This window comes from Lottia gigantea (assembly GCF_000327385.1).
Source record: "Lottia gigantea unplaced genomic scaffold LOTGIsca_81, whole genome shotgun sequence".
NCBI classification, from domain to species: domain Eukaryota; kingdom Metazoa; phylum Mollusca; class Gastropoda; family Lottiidae; genus Lottia; species Lottia gigantea.
Window position 1 is genome coordinate 656008 of NW_008710694.1, and position 22074 is coordinate 678081.

Here is a 22074-nt window from a genome sequence, read left to right on the forward strand (position 1 = left end):
CAGAGCTGAATGTCATATTAGCTCTTTCATAAATCCACAGCTTAGTCTTATATCAGCTCTTTCATACATTCAGAGTTTAGCCCTTTCATATATTCAGAGCTTAGTTTTCTATTAGCTCTTTCATATATTCAGAGTCTAGTTTGATATCAGCTCTTTCACACAATCAGAGACTAGTTTATTATCAGCTCTTTCACACATTCAGAGCTTAGTTTTACATATGTTCACACATACATTCAGAGCTTAGTTTTATATTAGCTCTTTCATACATTCAGATCTCAGTCTTATATCAGCTCTTTCATACATTCAGAGCTTAGTTTTATATTAGCGCTTTCACACATTCAGAGCTTAGTTTTATATTAGCTCTTTCATACATTCAGAGCTTAGTTTTATATTAGCGCTTTCATACATTCAGAACTTATTTTTATATTAGCTCTCGCATACATTCAAAACTTAGTTTTATATTAGCTCTCGCATACTTTCAGAGCCTACTTTTATATCAGCTCTTTCATACATTCAGAGCTTAGTTTTACATATGTTCACGCATTCAGAGCTAAGTTTTATATTAGCGCTTTCATAGATTCAGATCACAGTTTTATATCAGCTCTTTCATACATTCAGAGCTTAGTTTTATATTAGCTCTTTCACACATTCAGAACTTAGTTTTATATTAGCTCTTTCACACATTCAGAACTTAGTTTTATATCAGCTCTTTCATACATTCAGAGCTTAGTTTTATATTAGCGCTTTCACACATTCAGAACTTAGTTTTATATTAGCTCTTTCACACATTCAGAACTTAGTTTTATATTAGCTCTTTCACACATTCAGAACTTAGTTTTATATTAGCTCTTTCACACATTCAGAACTTAGTTTTATATCAGCTCTTTCATACATTCAGAGCTTAGTTTTATATTAGCTCTTTCATACATTCAGAACTTAGTTTTATATTAGCTCTTTCATACATTCTGAGCCTAGTTCTATATCAGGCCTTCATGCATTCAGAGTAGGCGTTATATTAGCCACCAATTCTATTCAGAGTCTGGTATATATAAGCTATCACAAACATTCAGAATCTGTTATATTTTAGCTCGATATTCATATCAATATTTCACTTTATGTAGCCGATATGAAGTTGTGTATATAACAATGTTTATTTATTTTAATCCACAAAACCATTGGGCGCACATGCCCATTATGAAATAAATTACATAACGATATGAAATACACACCAATATAGATAAGATTATTATATAATGGTTATGATTTGATATACCAATATAAAAATAAAAAACAATCACTGCACATTTATAGGTTTATAGATAAGAATATTATATATTTGTAATGGTTTGATATATGAAAAGTTCATTTGCAGCAACCAATGTATTTCCATTATCAGTAGCGTATTTAGGGGGAGGCCCATCAGGCCATTTGAAATCCGTTGGCTTTTGGGGCCCTCCCGAAACCCCCAGTCCCCCGAGGTTGGCATCGGAGAGGGACATTTTATTTTTGGTCTCCTATCGGGCATTAACTAGATACACCCCTAACCACAATGTTTTGAATTTCAAGTTTCGGTTTGTGGTTCGAATCGTTATTACTTTTTTTAAATTATACTATAAAACACTCACCTGGAAGTTTGTTGACGCATCCTGAATGTAAATCAGACGTCTCGTTAAAATTTATTGCATTCCAAAATATATCACAGTTATTTTCTTTACGACCATAGGGAAACTGAAAGTAAAGGTGTACAATGGTGTATTAGGAAACCACATTCTCATGTAACAATTTCAAAATTTCAATAAAAAGTCAAATTAACTCCCAATCCCACCCAGTCACTTCAAACGATTTGTGCAAATTTAAATCATTATTTTTTTTTATTCTTTTATTTAAAATAAATTGGGTGACAATTGGATTTGATTCTAAAATCTATACAATTTACATGTACATGTAAGTCCAGTAGTCCACTGATAAATTGACATGAAGTAGTAACCTTACCCTTGTTACATATCTAGAACTCTTGTATCATTGTTACTTTATAGGTAAACTTTTTGATGGATATAGGCCTATATAAGTTTAAAGTTTTCCATAATGCATTTTTACCAAACCAAACCAAACCAACGACTACCATTCGACTACCAATCAACAAGAAATACCATGATCAGAACGAGTTTGGAAGAATGAAGGAGACCGAGTAACTCACGCCACACCATCCAGGGCCGAGTTTCGCCGCCATGTCATTCGACCCGACCAGATCTAACGAAGAATCAACAACCAAACCAACAACACCGAATCATCCAATTTGATCCAATCCAACTACCAACTACTACGACTACCAACAACTACCTAGTTTGCGATATCAGCATCCGCTGGAAGCGAACGTTAACTTGTCATCTAGTTACCATAATGCATTAATACAAATACTCATGCAGAGCCTAGTTGTTATGCAAAACAACTGATAAATAAGCATTAAAGTCACATTAGTTAGCATAAAGTATTTACCCTAGCCTTGTCACATATCTTGAACTAACATTACCCCTCTTGTTTATTATTAATTTATGGGTGAACTTTTTGAAATATAACTTTTCCATAATGCATTAATACAAGTACTGTTGAAGAGCCTAGCTGTTATGTAAAAATGATTAATCAGCATTAAATACCCCTGTCATATTATTTAGTTCATGGATGAAGGTATTTACGGATACATTTAGGTTTTTCATGTGGTTTAAAAAAGTATACGGCCGTTTATAATCGTTACACCTACCTCTCTCCACCTTAGATCCTGAACACATTTTCTCACCACGTCTATATTGGAGCGACATTTAGACGTATCTATAGTAACAGAGTCTTTATCTACCGGTGGAATTTCAGATTCTGATTGAAGGCGTAAGAAACTAGGACTACCAATAAGTCCTTTAGTTCGTTTATTTCTGTCTACTGTCACTGGCACGTATTTATCAGAATTCTTCACCACTGTCTTGGAATCGTTGCCATTGTTTCTATTGATGTTGGAACTAGTTCTGTTTTTAGAAGAATTTCCATTGCTGGAATTGGTGGTGATGACCACTGCTTGTTTCTTCTCTGTTTTGGTCATTTTGGGATGTTGCAAGAAACTTGTTACTTCATTATTTTTATCAAAACTCCATCATAAATGCTGCCATCCTGTAACTCTTGATTTCTCTTCGAATAACGAAAATGTCGTTGATTTGTACACCCAATGGCCTTTCCGTATGCTTAGCTAATGCAGGTGATGATTCAGGAAGAATACTTTAACATAATACCTAAAAACTTTGTATTATTACACTGCTTGCTGAGATTCCATCCAAAAACTGATCAAGTCTCTTTACCTTACTGGTTTAAAGCGTCTTTAAAAGCTTATTCAACAATTTATAACAATGCAAATGAAATGTCATCAGATCTTTCTGTTCACTTGATAGTTTACCTTTTAATCCTAGATGATATATTTCAACAACCATAACCCAACATAGTAATCTCTATAAGTTATATCTAACATATCAACTAACTATAAACAATAATAAACACAACCGGTATGTAATTATCACGATCATTAATCATTAGGTGTCAATATCCACACTTAATAACAGGTGGGTGCTTACACTGCAGTCCGCGTCATAACACTACACAAGCGTCTTCTCTGCAGTCCGTGTCTTTATATAGGATAAGAATGTCATTGTGTCCAGTTCATCAGGTCCAGTCTATAACTATGCTAAACCATTTCAACTATAGAAATTTCAACTGTTATACGATTCACTGATTACCAATATGAAGTCAATAACAGTGCCTTTTGTTGGTAATGTACTATTATCAATATTACACCACACGATCTTTGTTTACTATGGATACGAACTTTGACCTATTCACTATAACATGGTATTTTTCTCATTCAATGTACTTCGTATATTACAGCAGGTAATCAATGCTATAATCAAGCTAATTTTACATTGACTGTTGAGGTAATGTCGATAATAACGAAATAAACTTCTGTCGTTGAGTTAAGACGAACCGTACAAATAACCATGAAATGATGTTTGGCTTTTCATTTAAGATATCTGCAAATACAGTGGTATAAATTAAAAAAGAATAGATAAATGTCGGTTTAAAGAGCTAATTTTTTCTAGATTTGTGTCACTGTAACTGTAGTACGGACGGAAGAAAAAGTTTAAATTATCTGAATTTCAATTTAAAGGGACATTTGCACTACTTTTTTTTATCAATCAGGAATTTTTGGTAGCTAAGCCAATCAGTAATAGTGTTTACAGCTCACCGTCAAAATTTGAGCCTTCAATTGCATGTCTGTCCAGAATTATTCGCGGTTAAATGTCAAATTGGCGACTCGTCATTTTCAGATACTCTGTGATAGTAGAGAAGACTTATATAGAAATAATGAGTAAAAGTCCTAGTTTGAAATATATTTAAGGGAATTATGCGATTACCTTACATTTCTGATACTTCTGAAGACTATTTACAAATATTCATTCGACACTCACATCAACCCCCAAGTAGCTGTCTCGTTAATATAACAATATTATTTCTCCCAGAATGAATGAGATCTTATATTGGCCGACTGTGAAAGGTTAATCTCAGAATCTTGTTATGACCCGGTTTAACACTTTCTCTATACTAAAAACATATTGTAATTATATTGTAATCAGCTCAGTGACCAACACTAATTATAATCTAGATTAATCTTTGGTCCAATATGTATATCTCATGATCATTTTATCAAAAACTTACGGTGTTCGTCTGTTTTCATCTAGTCATTTAGTCATTTCATTTTTCACCGTGCCAAGGCGTTATACAGCCCGTTTTGATGCTTTGAAGCTCTTGAACACATGTCGTTTGTGCATCTCTGACACTTATGATCGAGTTGGTCGGTAGATAGCAAGTTAACGTCTGCTCCCAGAAGCTGTCATCGCAGATTGTGCTCTAGAGGCAACATTTTTGTAAGAGCATTGTCCATTAGTACCGCTGCAATACCCATTTATAATACCCTGTTATAACTAAAACAATTCAAAGCCTATCATCTAGATCATATTGGCTGTATTCATCTATAAGTTTAATGGATGATTTCATGTGAATGGTTCGTTTATCTTGGATGTTTGCACAGGAATTCGGCATGTCTACTGACAGAGTCAGAATTTCTTGAATTTGATGATATTCATTGCAGCGATATTTTAGTACTATTTTCCAATGTAAACTTATTGTAGGATATGAAACACGTTTCTTTTGTACAGTAGAATCTTCAGGCTATTTCCATGTCAGTTCCCCGACCTGTGTCACAAACAGGGGGGAAAAAGTCTGATGCCAGTCTTATGACCTATACCGCTTAGAACATCGGATACACGAGCTGAAATCGTTAAACCAACGATGCTTTTATGCAAGGTAGTAATTCAAAAATTTATAATATATTTTATTTAAAACCGTTTTAATATATCAATCACACTTTTGGCATGGTATTGGCCATAATCTTCGCTATAAACTGCAAAATAAATAAATAAATACCAACACTCAAATCATAAGTTTAGATAAGCAGATACGCAAACTTTTCAAGTACTTTGGCAGTCATTGCGTTTGCAAAACTCTATTTTGATGGCGTTTCTGGATGATCTGTGCTCTTTTGCAAAGGTTGATCAACTATGCAACTTAAAGACAATCCTTCCACGTTTCCATTTTAAAAAATTTTGTTCATCATTTAAATACCTTAGAGTACTCCAGAACAAACTCGTCTTGAGTCACCTGACCATTATTATCACTATCAAACATATTCACAGCAAATTTTACATCAAAATCATCCAAACTGTTGTTATGGTTGGCGTCTATAGCGTGGAAAATGGGTCCCATGGTGGCCACATCAGAGTGAACAGCGGCGGCATATTCTTCTAATGTTATTTTACCATCCTCTATAAGCAAAACCGTCAAACTGTTTAAGACGGCATTGGCCCCACTCTTGTAACTTATTTTGCCCTTTAGTCCAAGGGCAATACCAGAAGACACAAAATGTTGGCATTACAGTCAGCTGTCTGGGTTACAGATTTACAACGGATATCTCAGAGGCTTTCAGTGGCTATTCTTTGCTACCCCAGGGGAAGAACCAGATTTTAGAGTGCTTAGAATACGACAGATTGTGTTTCCGTGGGATTGAAACAAAAACAATGCAGAGCACAATAACTGCTGCAATGTCGTGGATGTGCCACAAAATAATTGAAAAACTTGGATATTAAAAATGATTCGTCGCTTAATTACTGTTACATTGCAATGATTCTGTGGATAGTTCACCATTGATATTCAACAAAGTCATCGAAGCATCAAGGTGAATACTTACGATTGGCATCAAAACCTTTAACTAAAACTTGAAACTCTCCGAATTCCGCGATTCCATTTCCATTAGCATCTATTGTTTTAAAGGATTGCTTCAGTCTTTCTTTAACATCTATTGGTGCTCTGTTAAAATACATGTAGTAAGTTAATGTAGATTGTACTTATCGTTATAAGAGTGGCTTGCTCTAGTCTCGACAGTAAAACTCCATTCATTTCATTTCATTTCTTATCGTTATGTATTGATGTAGGAGACGAGACGTGTCTACCCAATCACTATAGCTGTTGGATGTTTTTAGTTGTGTTTACTATTCGGCAGAAACCGACTCACAAAACAAAAGCAATTAACGAGGTTATCTATTTATAGGCATTAAGAGCTGTTGAAAATAAAACCATTGATAAACATAATAAAATTATACTAACTGTGTTGGTGCTGCATTAACAGCAACTGCTACTGAACAGATTACTAAAGCTAAGACAAACATCTTCGACCTAGATAAAACAATACCAGCAGTCAGCAACTTTGAAGGAAATTTGTTACAAATGGTGATTATTTCAAACGATCAAACCTATCTGGTAAGCATTCGGCAATATTCGGCAGTTTCCGTATAACAGAATCTGCTGCATAGCGCTAGCAAAACTTTCACAATAGACTGTTTGTCTGGTGAGCACATCCTCTAGAGGTTGTAGATTTTGTTGATTGTTCTCAAACCAACATTATTGCTACCTACCTCTTAAACAGTCACGACTAGAAATGTTTGGTCACTCTATTTCCTTATCTTTATATGATCTGTATGATAAGGATATCTGGACTTGGTGAACCTTCGTGATTCATCAGATTTGAACTAGGTATACGGCCAGAAAACCAGGGACATATATATAAGTATCCTAATAGTAAAATAAAATACAACCAAGACAGTTGCATTTCTATAAATCATTAAGCTAGGAATTGTCAAAGGGGGCTTGCAGACAACTATGTTCCTATCTTACATGATAAGAAAATAAATGAAATATGAGTTATGATGGAGGGCAAAGCCGCACCAGTTTCATTTCTCTGGACCCTAGAAACGCCACCGGACCAAGCGCAAGCAATGACAAAATAAATGAGGTGAGATGTGTCCTTCAAGACTCTTTGGTGGTGTTAGAAATTATAAAGATGTAATGTCATGTAAAAAACGCTGGTCTCAGATCAGCCAATGGATTTCCTGGCACAACGTAAGTTTTTGGTGGTCAGAAAAGGTAAATCATACTTGTTTCATGATTAACTTTTGTTTCGTTTTGGTAAACGACTATGATTCATGAGGTCATATATTGAGGTCATGATCTACTGATTTATAACAGCGAAATGACCATTGAAAGATATTGTGAGGCAAGGAGGGAGTATTCGGTGCAGGTCATGCGAATAAGATGAATAATGACGAGCTTAATACTCGAAATAACCACTTCCTTATAAATCTGTCTTAAAACAACACCGATCATACAAATGTCACCATCTGCCAGAAAAAGTGTACGATGATATCCTCGGTACTCCATTCATTAAACTAGAATTTCGCGCCATTACGTGAGGTGTTACCACTTCCCAAATTTGTATCTGAATGAAAGCTGTAAAGGTGGCTCCAGCACCCCATCTATGTAAACAATTCGTACAAGTGTTATTTTAATCAGGGTCTTCATCCTGTAATCGAAGTAAGGACCGTGGTACATAAAGCTTCAATTTGCAGTACTCATACTATCCAAATACATATATCAGGAACGCATTGATCTGAAATTACTTCTGCGTATATACTACGCTTTCAATAACGGTGGGGATGCTTTTATGACTTCCGAATAAGTCGTTTCCTATCAATGAATGTTAGTAATTGTTTTGGCCATTTTTCTCAAAATAAAGGCACAAATTAAAGAGCAATTATTTGTCAATATCCGGTTTCAAAATCCAATATGTTAAACAAACTTGAAATATTGAATCTTGTATATATTCTTAGGTATAGGGGAGGTAAGTTAGATCTAAATAAATAGCTATTTAATATAATCAGTGACCAATGCTAACACGTCTAGTCTTTTCTTTATTAATAACTATAACTATGGGAACACCAAACTCAATCATTCACTGACTATAGTTTTTTTTATCAAAGTAATATTGGTAAAGTCAAAAAATAGTAACATTGTTTTAAACAGACTTTTCACTAACCACGTACAGATATACATGCCTGTTTGCAACATAAATGGTGATTATGATTTAAAGATGGGTTTCCGTATTTTTTAGTGTCAAATTAAGCAAACTATTTGATCAATTGGTGTTTCTAATCAATTATCATGTATTCTTAATCATATCGTTATGTTCTTATTGCATATAATAAGGAGTTCAATCAATCGTAAATGTTCATGTATGTCTGGATAAACAAAAAAAGACTTTTTGATCGGCCACTCATTAGAATTCTGGTGGTAATTCTCTTCTAATTAACTAATTATGAATTTATTATGGACAATGTGAGACAAAGTGGTATTTTTCCAAGTCATTAGAACACCTCTACTTTCTATTCATATAAGTATTAGCATTTTCATTTTCATAAATGAAAATAAGGGAACCCATCTTTAATATTGACAAGCATAAGTAATTTCTCATAAAATATCTTCCGTAACCCATAGTACGATCTTGTAATCAAGAGTCAGTTGTTATCAATTGTGCAAACATTTGTGCATTTATATATGCCTCAATGAAAATCCATCATCTATATTCATACAATCGGACCACAGCTTATTCTTATATAAAGCTTGTTGACTTTGTTGAGATGAGTTGAGATACATTTGGGCATATTTAAGGCGAATGTAAAAGAAGAATAACAATATAACCAGACATATTTTATTGAAGGTAATAAGCAGAAAGGGTTTGTGGTTTAACCAATAATTGGTTTGCTGGTATGATGGGAAGCTTGCACCAATAATTTGTGTATCTGAAAAGGAACCAACAGTGTAAAACAGATTAACAAAACATCGAACTGATAGTGAGTGTGCTTTATCGGGAAGGTTAAACTTAAATCTTGAAACGATCGTTAAATGTTTGAAAGAGTTTAAAATTTTTAAACTAGACAGTACTACCAGACAGCTATACCAGACAGTTATACCAGACAGTAATATTAGACAGTTCTACCAGTCAGTAATATCATACAGTACTACCATCCAGTAATATCCGACAGTACCACCAGGCAGCAATACAAGACAGTACTACCAGGCAGTACTACCAGACAGTACTACCAGACAGTAATATTAGACAGTTCTACCAGACAGTAATATCATACAGTACCACCAGACAGTAATATCAGACAGTACTACCAGGCAGCAATACCAGACAGTGCTACCAGGCAGTAATATTAGACAGTACTACCTGGCAGTACTACCAGGCAGTAATATTAGACAGTACTACCAGGCAGTAATATTAGACAGTACTACCAGACAGTAATATCAGACAGTACTACCAGGCAGCAATACCAGACAGTACTACCAGACAGTACTACCAGACAGTAATACCAGAAAGTGCTACCAAACAATGATAACAGCCAGTACTACCAGGCAGTACTACCAGACAGTAATATCAGACAGTACTACCAAACAGTAATACCAGACAGTACTACCAGATAGTAATGCCAGACAGTACTACCAGACATTAATGTTAGACAGTAATACCAGACAGTAATACCAGATCGGAACATCCGAGACTACACCGTATTATTTAATATATCACTTTCCTTTGATCTTTTGAGTGTCCACTTACGTATTTATTTCTATTTTGATACATTGTAAAAATATAGTCGCATACAAACTGATTTGAATTCGATACGCATTGGAAGTATCGAGTACTCTGGCGTGTTAGTTAGGTGCACTTTTTTTTCAACCCAACACCAATACTCACAGCAGTATATTCTACAGTAAATTCATGTAAAGAAACGTGGGAATCACTGTCAACATCAAAATGATGGAAGGCGATTTTCACATCTGATTTGTCTAATTTACCATTATCATTAACATCAAAATATTTGTACATAGCCTGAACTAAAGCAGGGTTTTCAGTGCTGTGAACAGCCTGGTATTCAGCCATAGACAGATGACCATCCTCTAAAAAATACCAATAGTTTATTAACGAAAACACAATTTGAATTAGCCTATTATTTTTAATACCCGCAGAAAACTGTTTGCGCAAGGAGGGTCCCTAAAACGACATATCTAGATCTGTTTTACTAGGATCAAAATGAAGTTAAACAGTAGTATGACAGGATTGAAGTAACCATCAATTGTTTTTTTGGGGAAAAGTACAAAGAATATAATTACAATGCGCCATTTCTATCAAAATACTTCCATAACCATCTTTCTTGTATCAAATAAAGCAGCAATTAGATTATACGCCAATCAAAGCCCACAACAGATATACTTTAAGCATTATGACTTGTTGTTCACAGACTTTCTGTTGAGGACTGATTGGCTGTATTGGGTAATGTACAATCCAGCCAATTTGCTGCATTACAAACTTCCGTGTTCAAGAAAGGGGGTTAATGCAGTCAAACTATAAGACGAAGTTCGCAATAGCTTGACATTGTTTTAATGTAACAATTCTTTGATCGGTAAAAACTAGCCTCATTAGTTGAATCACTGCCGTTTGCGCGTAAGACACGGTATATGGGAGACAAACGCAACTTACTGTCGGTATCAGCAGATAAAAATGCAGCATCCATTTCTTTCAAGGAGAGCATACCATCTTTATCGGTATCGACAAGAGTAAATGAAGTTTTAATCATATTGTGGCCACCGCTAGACAATATACAATTATTATGATGAGAAAGCATGATCCACATTATATAAGTTGTTCATCCCTTCTGAGAATCCAGAACGCTTAATAATCATATTATTCATCGAGTAAGGGATGCTTCTTGGAAGAACTCTTCAAGATTTCGAAAAAGGATATTTGATTCTAATTGATTTTGGTTAATTGCGATGTGCTACGGGATGTTTTGGTAGAAAATAGAGTCGGTATCAAGGCATTATGCAAATACACTACCAATTGCAGGAAAGTAAAACCACACACAGCAAGGATAAGGAAGAATGTTAATCTGTAAGTATAAGTATTACCAGAATTTGTCACATTTGACAAAGCACTCGCTGAGATCGCAAGAACCACAGATCTTTCCTATATCATTTATACCAAATAACAAATGGGATACCGCGAATATAATGGTCATAAGGTGAGTAGGCTTTATAATATGGTAATAAATTCGAAGGTGGAGGGTCAAATTATGGTCTAAAATGAAAAGGAAATTAAGAATCTTTATAAACTTACTTGTGGTGTGTGGTGTGTGGAGGATGTGTGTGAGCGTGTTGTGTGTGTGGATGCTGGGTGTGTGGGTGTTTGGTGTGTGGATGTTTGGTTTGATGGGTTGGAGCAGCAGTGTCCTGGGCATAAACAGCTACGACCACTAACAGAACGACAACCAACAACTTCATCATCTTGGCTTTACTGGAAAATAAATCCAATTAAGTCAACAACAAATATGTAGTTCCGAAGTTAGACATGCAATTTCTTTCGAAGTCTATCTACATTTAAAAATAATTTGCGATCCATCGGATTATTTACAAAACTTCTGTTAAACGCTAACATGCACAAAGTGCAAGATAAAGTCTGTAATGAACGTATGATGCTATGAGAGCTTAGTAAATCATATTCTGAACAAAAAATTCGCGACAGTCTGTGCCATGCGCATCATAACCACATGGGAAATTACCGATGTAAATGAGGCGTGCAGATTTTTTTTCGTCGGGAAAAGTATGCATATTGATATAATATTGCCATAATTATGCAGAACTTGAGAAGTCGAAATTTCCACTAGAATAGCAGTTTCACAATGCCAAGCTATTACAAACGGCATCAAATACATTGACTGTCATAGCCACCTTTCTTGTACCTAGATTATACGCTATCGAATACAGCCAATCATATCCCGCGACAGAAAGACTACAAATCGAGGGTTGTGAAGGAATATATTCGTTAGCATACAGTCCACTCAAATCGCTGAATTTACAAACATCCGTGATACAAGAAAGGTTACTATTGCAGTCAAGTTATTAGACGCAGTTCGCAAAAGCTTGACATTGTAAAGATTCTAGAATAGTTAGAAGTTGGACTTACCTTCGTGTGTCAACCGATAAACTACGGATTGGCTGATAGAAGTCCTTATTGCCTTATATACTTGATACACTGGTCTTATCTTATAAAACAGGTGACGTGGGAATCGTTGTCAACGTACTGACAAGAAATCTAATCTCGGTGGTCCGAATTTTTTGTGCCATATCTCAGTTTTGACGGCATATCTCTCAAACTTTCACTGTTCACAATCTGTCCATTTCACCACCAATGCATATGTCCACGTGCAATTCTGCTGACAGCATTCTTTGTAGCGTGGCAGTAATTTAGCTCATTAATGAATTTAGATAGAAACTGGAATTTAACCCTCTGCTTTTCTGATACGCTATGTAGTGTACCAAGAAAGGCTTTATAACCTAATTTCTCCCCTAATAAAATGATGATGAGTATTATCATTATTATTATTATTATTATTATTATTATTATCATTATTATTATTATCCGGGATTAAATTTCCAGAAAAAAACTCCATATCTGTTCATGCTCCGCCAAGGTTGTTGCACAGAAAGGCACCTCTAGTTTCCAAGGGTTGAGCGCGATTATCTATAGACCCAGTTATACTCCCTTTCATTCTTCTATCCAGATATTTAAATCTGGTTTGACTATGAGTTTCGTTTTACAGTTTAGGTCGTTCGAATTTGTAAGTACAAGTAATATATTCGGAGTTGACCTTCAGACTTATTGTTTAGGGGTGGGTAGGGGGTCTGTAGCTTCTGTGTTATTTTATTATTTCATTTCATAAAATAATTAATTACCAAATGTGGAGAAATCCGCTCTCCTGCGTTGGAGTTCATTTTAGTTTGAATGGCGCCGCAGCAAAACGTGTTCAATTTTTTTTTTCAACTATATTTTCTTATTTCTACGATAGATTATAAACTATGGATAGCTCTCAGTTCGAAAATTTAATGAGTTATTTGCCGCAGATGACAACTACTCCATTGTCGGCTGATTCTAGACAGAATTTACGTTCTAAACCGATGGAAACTACCATCAACGAAATACAAGCCGCTGCCGGTGCCATTCCTAAAAAAGTTCGTAAAATGACTAAAGCAGAATTGATCGAGCAAATCGCTGAATTACAGGAAAATATTGATACGAGATTATCAAAACTTGAGCTTTCACACCAGCCCCTCAGATTGACATCAACGGTACCTTGCAATAAATCTACACCAAAGCCCTCCACAGCACCTATGAATATGATGATGGAAGATAGGCCTACTACTGAAGTTACAATTAAAAATCTACAGGCAATTCCAGAAGTCCAATCATCTGTAGCTGCTCAACTAGACTCGATGCCAATAATTGGTCATGCTGATACCAGAAGGTTACCTGATAGGCCTAATCCTAACGAGTTTTACAGAAGTAGTGCAGCCAGTTTAGGCCTATTACAAGATCATGATACCGCAGTGCCAGGTAAGCCTAGACAAAAATCTGGCATGGACCTGGAAAGTCAGGAAAATATAGTCAATACTGTTTATTGGCCTCATGCTTTTACAAGTGAAATTACTCATATTGTCAAGAACAGAAAAGCTCAGATTATTTCGCAAGAGGCGTTTATTTTAGGCGCTGTTAATATTCTAATGCAGCCAGATACTATTGTGCCCTTACCAGAAAAACTTGCTAGACTGAAACTATTAAAAGATGTTATGAAGCTGGCAATATTAAACGGATGGAATCATGCCCGTCAATACCACAACTGTGTATTACATGGTATTGAAGTTGGTTCCCATACTTGGACTTCATCATTTGAAAATTTGTCTCATTTCACAGCAGTTAATGACACTAATTCTACTGTCAGCTCAAACAGTTTTAACAGTGCTAAGATTAAGCAATCGAGTAATGCTAATAGCAATACCCCAAGAATTCAGAACATTATATGCTACAGCTACAATTATGACAAGAATGTGGATACTGAGTGTGCTTTCTCACGTGATGGTAAGCAATGTCAAAAGATTCATGTGTGTTTAGCGTGTGCAAAAAATGGATATACAAATAAGCATCCAGAAAAACTATGTGAGAAATCAAAATCTAACAATAGCAGGTCTGGTAATTGACATAACTTGGGTACAGAGCTTTTACAAACAATGAGCCCCTATGAAGTTGAGCTAATTAACCTAGATGCGCCTAATTCTGAGCTTTATAATTCTGAGCTTTATAATTCTGAGTCTAGCATTCATGAGCTTGATAACCTGGAGCCGAATATTGAGCATAAACTTTCTGCTGTCTAAAATACTGAGCTGCCTGCTTCTGAGCCTGATTCCAGTGTTGAAGATATTCACTGGCAAGTGTTTAACTCTGGTCAATATAACTATCAAGGAGTGAGAATACCTGTACATACTAACTTCAGCTTGGCAAGACAAACTAGCTCATTACTCGGATAATAAGTTATGTGATTTCTTAACCTATGAATGGCCTGTGAATTTTTCATATGAATATTTGCCTTCAAGGATTTTTGATAATCATCCATCTGCTTATGACTTTTGTGATGCAGTTGATGATTATATCGTTACAGAGTTATCTCACAATGCTGTAGCTGGTCCATTTATTGATAGGCCTTTTAATGGACAACTAGTTACTTCACCTCTGCAAACAGTTTGCAAAGATAGTGTTAATACTTTAAAACGACGGGTTGTAATTGATCTCAGTTTTCCTTTAGAAAATTCTATAAACTCTGGCATAAACCGTGATAGTTACCTAGGAAATCCCTTCGCACTTACATATCCAACTGTAGACACTTTAGCCCAATTAATTCATACTAAAGACCAGGGTTGTTACTTGTATAAATTAGACTTGTGTCGCGCTTATAGACAGCTACCTGTAGATCCATATGATTATTGTTTATTGGGATATCATTGGAAAAATAGATATTATGTGGATACAAAACTGCCCTTTGGTCTTGCTTCTGCTGCAATGGCATGTCAGCGCACCACTAATGCTATTTCTTATATGTTCAATCAATTGAATCATGAGCTTGTAAATTATTTGGATGATTTTGCCTCTGCTGAGCGTACAGAACTTGAAGCAATCAATTCGTTTAACCAATTAAGGGAACTTTTGAGTGAGCTTGGTATTCAGGAATCTGTTAATAAAGCTGTCCGTCCTACTCAGCATATGACATTTTTAGGTGTATTGTTTAAAACTGATTCTATGACCATAGAGGTCACCCCTGAACGCTTAAAAGACTGTGTACTAGACTTAGATAATTGGCTTGCAAAAGATTCAGCTACAAAGCGTGAAATTCAGTGTTTAATAGACAAGTTACAATTTGTTGCTAAATGTGTAAAACCGGGTAGAATTTTTATATCACGTATGTTAGACACACTCAGGTCTTTACCCTATCAAAATAGCAAGACCTTATTGGATATAGATTTTAAAGCAGATTTGAATTGGTGGAGAAAATTCCTTAATACTTATAATGGAATTTCTGTATTGGGGGATGTTTTATTTTCCGAACCAGGTGCTGTGTTTCTGACTGATGCCTGTTTAGTGTTTTGTGGTGGATTTTGTGACAATCTTTGTTTTTCCAGGAAATTTCCAGCTCATATCTTGGATAGGAACTATAGTATTAATATTCTAGAATTACTGACAGTATTAGTAGCTGCTAAGCTATGGGGTCATAGATGGCAAGGTCTTAGGATCCATGTGAAATGTGATAATATGACTTCTACAATTGTGATCAATACTGGTAGATCACATAACCAAATACTAACTAAATGTGCCAGAGAACTTTTGTATATTGCTGCATGTTATAATTTTGATATCAGGGCTGTGCATATTGCTGATCAATTGAGTAGAGGGTATAGTGCTAAAGTATTGAAAGATAACCCTTCTTTCATTTTGCATGATTGTCCTGATTCCTGGTTTGATTTTTACTCATGATTGGTAGCTAACTTTGCATTAATGGATATTGATAATTCTATTTGCAGATCAAACCCGGATTCAGTGGCAATTGTTGCAGCATGAAACTAGATTAACTCAGAGACAAGCTGGCACTTTACAGAACATAAAAGCTCATTGGAAGGCTTACTTATCTTTTTGCAATTTTTTCAATTTGAATAGTGTACCTATTAATCCACAAGATTTAGCCTGTTTTATTTGTTTTATGTCAAGATCATGTCATTCTTTCCAATATTTATCATCAGTCGTTAGTAGTGTTAAATTATTACATCAGTGCTATGGTTTCGATATAGAACCAACACAATTTTTGCAAATCAAGTCAATACTTAATGGACTACGTCGATCAGTTTGCATTGCACCCATTCAGAAGTTACCTGTTACACAGACTATCCTATTAGAAATTTATTCTGTATTGGATTTATCCAAGCCTTTTTATATGGTCTGTTGGACTTTGTTTTTAGTCGCTTTTTTCTCCTTTTTACGTTTCTCATTCCAGACACACTTAAGCATGCGAAAGAGAGCAAAGCACATTTTCTGCGTAGAGAAGCCATAATTTTATTGTCGGAAGCAGCCTTATTAATCATTCGTTCTTCCAAAACCGACAATTTCCAGGAACAAGAAGTTATTGTGCCACTTAGTGCCATGCCCAATAATATTTTATGCCCAGTTTCTGCTTTACATGTAGTGTTTTCTCAAATTTCAGCTGAGTCTGATTCCCCTGTTTTTGTTTATCCCAGTGGTACTGGATCCTTGCTCCCTTTAACTTATAATATTACTTTGAAAGTTTTTAAGTTATTGCTTAAGAGACTGGGTTATAACCCAGCTTTATATTCATTGCATAGCTTTAGACGGGGTGGTTGTACTTATGCTCATTCAATTGGAGTCGATTTGGAATCTATTCGCATTCATGGCAATTGGCGTTCTAATGCTTACCAGCAGTACATAAAACCTGATTTGCAACAGCAATTACAAGTTACCTCCCTTATGCTTAAAATGTGTTGTTAAATTGTTATATGTTGTCAGCTAACAATTTTTTACAAGTGGTTTGGGGTTTGTTTGGCCTTTTTTCTAATATCTTAACATATAAAATATAATTTACTTGACCTAAGCTACCCACTAGCTTCCGACTTTGTGCCCTTCCAAATATTGACCTTTTTACAACTTTGAAGATAGAGATTTGAGGCCCTTGTTGGTATCTTTGCAAGGTTGTATGACAATAATTGAACATCAAGTACTAATGATCCTAATGTTTGATAACTCCGACAAGATCTATAAAGAAAATTAAAGGGACGAATGCCATTTTGAAGGGTTGATTTTGAGTCTTGAAAATATGTAAATAGTCCTCAGAAGTACTAAAAATGTAGGGTAATCGCAAAATTCCTTTGAAAATATCTTAAACTAGGAAATTTACTCACTTTTTCTATATATGTTTATTCTATATATCACAGAGTATCTTAAACTGGAGAATCGTCATTTTAACATTCAAACGTGGATAATTCTACACACACATGGATTTGAAGGCTCAAATTTTGACGGTGAGCTATGAACACTATTACTGATTGGCTTAGCTAGAAAAATCCCGTTTCTGGGACTAAAGTATGATTGGTCAACAAATAAAATGGAGCACTGTCCCTTGAATATCTTGCTAATATTGATGACAATTATTGTCAAGATGATTTCAAATGGAGCCTGCTTTAATACGATTTTCACTTGCTGAGATATCTTACATACTGTCACAAGTCGCACATGGGATAACGCTTATCTCTTGTTAGGAATGAAAACCGCCTTCAAAATCAGAAGGTATTTTTAGAACCTTACGAGATTATCGATTAAGTGTTTTACTATGCATATTTATACCCATTCTTCTTTAAAGTCGATAATGATCCGATACCCACCTTGTTCAAGTCTACACTTGCCTTTACTCACTACTATAGTTCTGTTGTTACCCTACGCCAAACAGTTTAAGGACACAGTCCCCAGTACCAATCTCAAATATCATGGAAATAAAGTCTGGTCTGAAATGAATGAAAGTGCTTACACTTGCTATTATGATACCGCTCTTATCTGAATTTGATACTGATAATTATACACAGAAAAGTAATTCTGATACGGGAGGAAGTCTTGGTAATTATATAAGGATGAAAGACGACTAATCTATCAAGCCCTTATTATTCTGTCTTTAAAGGGACAAATCCGCCATCAATTTTTCCAATCGTACTTTCGTCTCAGAAACGGGAATTTTGCAGCTTTGCCAATCAGTAATAGTGTTCACAGTCGTTAATTTGGATTTTTAATAGTAAGATGTAAATAGCATAATTTTGAAATATTTTCAAGTACCGGTACTATTGTTATAATGAAAAATTTGCATACTCCCCCTTTAATAATGAATAAATTAATTTATTAACCATGCACATATTAGTTGTTTTAATAGTTTACTATATTATATGTATTATAAATCTTATAATTATAATTTCCCTGATATTATATGACACTCAGGTTCGTACAATCAGGATTCGTAACATAATAAGACCAAGAGGAAATTATTAGGAAATTTTGCTCTGTATTAATCTAACAAAAAATTATCACTGAAGAAATAAACAAGGTATATAAGACTATATAAGAGCCGCTTTCTCTTTAGACTTTACGATGAGAGAAAATTGAGAACAACCATGAGTCTGATATTTATGGTTGTATTTTTTCTGGGGATATCAACAACATCAGCATTTGACTCAACTCTAACAAACAATACTCTTAAAACAACCAAGATAGAGAGGTCGAGTCCTATCCCGGAAGATTGTTTGGAATTTACTCCTCAAAGTTGTTCCGGTGTTTGTGGCCAGTTCTTTGCTTTATGGTGTTCATGTGATGAATATTGCTTGGTTTATGGACGATGCTGTTTTGACTATGAATCAGTTTGTAAAGAAGAATCGGAGAAATCCAAAAAAGATCATGAGAACCTGATGAACGTTACGATGGAATGTGACAGTAAATTATCAGGAAAAGATGTCCCACAACAGGTAATTATAGTCGTATATATATTGATATAATTTGTTATTAGTTACATTGGTCCTGTTTGTCGTCATCTCATCTCAACGGAAACTACCAGAAACTGCCCAATTGCAGAATGGTAGAAGAATAGTAGCAGAATGGTCACAGGTACCGACCGCTCATATCGAACGCTTAATCCAATATGTGATAGAATGTAGAACATGAGGTACTGATTGTAATTGGTGGTAATTGCAAGCTGTTAATCGTCGGTGCACTCAGGTCGACTAAATCGAGTCTAGATTCTCCAAGAGTACAATATTGCTTATAATTGTTAAAAATATCAATGATTTCAGATTCTGTCGGTAGCATAACCCCTATTTATTGATTTGTTCCCAATCTAGTAACTTAACGAACGACAACTTCATGTAACATTTCAGTAACTGAAAGATGTGCAAAATTTCTCACATAAGTTTTGCTCAGCAAGTTAAGATCATAGACCAATTCGAAATTTATTTATTTGTTCATCGAGCTTTATATCTATCAGATTCTTGATATATAGTATCATGAGTGTTAGATTGGATAAAGACACAGTCTAATTAAAATTAGACCAAACTTTTGTTCCTTTTTTTTTATCAACTTTTATACACCTTTTGTACGTATCACAAAATCGCAAAAATGAGAGGACAGGTTCGTTCAAAAATACCGTCTTGAGCCCCTCACTGAGGTGGTTAAAACGGAACGAACGTTTGGTTTAATTTTAATTAATTCATAATAAGCTAAATTAGAAGAGAATTACCAGCAGAATTGCAATGAGTGAGCGATCAAAAAAGGTCAAAAAGTCTTTTTTTTTTATCCAGACTGTACATACATGGACATTTGTGATTGGTTAAAAGTCAATAAGAACATAATGATATGATTATGAATACATGATAATTCATTAGAACACAAATTAATCAAATTGTTTGCTTAATACTTTAAAAAATAAGGAAACCCATCTTTAAAGAAGTTGTTATGGACCCTAACTAGAGTGGTTGTGTAAAAATTAAAGTTAATGCAATAAAAAAATTTGGAAAGGGACATTCATGTTTTATTCTATTATAGTTTCTTGTAACTATAATATATTACACCGATTGATATATTTCAATATTTATATTATATTTAGATTATTACCAGTTGTTCTCTAACCAATGTATCTGTCAAGACTGTAGAATTGTGTGAAGAAGAAACCAGATCGTCCGTAGTTGTAACCAAAGTGATGTCAAAAAGGACAGAGCTGCATTATAAAAACCGACATTGTATGTTATGTAATGGTGAAGACGAAGACGATATTGTTTATTGGTCCACAATGATTGGAACTAATAACCGTAGAATAAGGGCTAGCAGTGGGAATGACATATTGGGATTATTCCGCAATCATGTAATTTTTATCCCTCCCCCTAATTCAAGAGAAATTATATGTTACCCCGGTATGATAACGTCCTGTGTACCTTCTGCTGCTCAGGAAGAACAACGCTTGTGTGTGGAAAATGCCCTATCGCCCATTAAATACCAAAAGTCAATGTATAAAAACACATTTTGTCTTCAATGTAATATTGTATTAGAGCCAACTGACGGTTGCTTCTCGGCGAAACGAAAAGATATATTTTATGGTACAAATGAGCATTCTTTCACTCTTTCAATACTTCTCAACTGGAAACAAAATAGAGAATCGTTTGTCTTTCTTGACTCTAAAATGAGTCTTATTCAAAATTTATCTTGTTCTTTCGATGATAATGACAATGTAAAGGAATGTAAAGTAAGAAAATGTGTTGGTACTCTGCCATTAGTCAATAATACCTGTCAGACATCAAATCTTTTTGGTTGTATTCAATATTTTTTCAAAATTAATTTCACTGTACCTTCCGAATCATCCCGTGAAATGGCACTAGAAGTAGAACGTATTTCCTCCAAACTCGTTCAGACAGCTGCCACTTTAGAACGTATGCATAACGTTAACAAATACTACAGTCAAAATGTTACGCTGTATAATCTAACTATAGTTGATGATCAGCTAACAGGTATTATTATACTCAATAGAATGGCTTATAATTTGTGTAATTCTCAATTTAGTTTACTATCATACAGACGATATTATGAGTATCTAGATACTAATTTGGCTTTCAATCTAACAGGTAGCATTACTACATATAGATATTCAGTTAGATGTTATCATTGGTGCCGACTGAATCCCACTGATGTACCGATAGCAGCGACCAGGTTATACCAGCGTTTCTTTACTTGCAACACAGAAATTGATCTTGATTCGACATCTTCTGTAACCAAATTAACACCGATATCTGTTTCTTCTGAAACCAAATTAACACCAATATCTGTAAACGTAGTATTTTTCATGGTCATATTGGTGGCCCTATTAGCATAAACTGTATAGTACTAATATGTACACACAACACTGAAATGGGTTCCTAGTAACTAACGCTGATGTCTGAAAACAAACTTGACATTTTGGTGGCCGATTAGCATCTTTTGGACTATTTGAATATTTAAATGCCCTGTAGATTTATGTAGTGTTTAAGATTACTGTGAACTTATTTTAATTCATCCTATTGTTTTTGTGATTATAGTTTGTTCTACTCTTTTTCATTGATAATAATTTTTGTAAGTTATCTTTATAT

General features: G+C 34.8%; 4 protein-coding genes across 4 annotated transcripts; 2 read left to right on the forward strand and 2 right to left on the reverse strand.

The window, feature by feature from the left end:
* Positions 1–5452: 5452 nt before the first annotated feature.
* LOTGIDRAFT_169003 (hypothetical protein) lies at positions 5453–6815 on the reverse strand (the record flags this gene model as incomplete). Its single annotated transcript, XM_009067299.1, has 4 exons — positions 5453–5494; positions 5716–5915; positions 6338–6456; positions 6754–6815. 4 exons carry the CDS (start codon positions 6813–6815, stop codon positions 5453–5455), a joined length of 423 nt encoding a protein of 140 aa, XP_009065547.1.
* A 2354-nt stretch (positions 6816–9169) lies between these two features.
* LOTGIDRAFT_236429 (hypothetical protein) lies at positions 9170–12520 on the reverse strand. Its single transcript, XM_009067300.1, has 5 exons — positions 12503–12520; positions 11657–11833; positions 11021–11130; positions 10238–10440; positions 9170–9281 (listed from the first exon to the last, which is right to left on the reverse strand). Exons 2-5 carry the CDS (start codon positions 11821–11823, stop codon positions 9225–9227), a joined length of 537 nt encoding a protein of 178 aa, XP_009065548.1. The 5' UTR covers positions 11824–11833; positions 12503–12520; the 3' UTR covers positions 9170–9224.
* Positions 12521–13395: 875 nt separating this feature from the next.
* On the forward strand, positions 13396–17910 carry LOTGIDRAFT_169005 (hypothetical protein; the record flags this gene model as incomplete). The annotated part of the gene is made up of 3 exons (XM_009067301.1): positions 13396–14452; positions 15030–15490; positions 17863–17910. 3 exons carry the CDS (start codon positions 13396–13398, stop codon positions 17908–17910), a joined length of 1566 nt encoding a protein of 521 aa, XP_009065549.1.
* Positions 17911–19083: 1173 nt separating this feature from the next.
* On the forward strand, positions 19084–21821 carry LOTGIDRAFT_169006 (hypothetical protein; the record flags this gene model as incomplete). The annotated part of the gene is made up of 2 exons (XM_009067302.1): positions 19084–19431; positions 20565–21821. The coding sequence occupies 2 exons, from the start codon at positions 19084–19086 to the stop codon at positions 21819–21821; spliced, it is 1605 nt and encodes a 534-aa protein (XP_009065550.1).
* Positions 21822–22074: the final 253 nt, after the last annotated feature.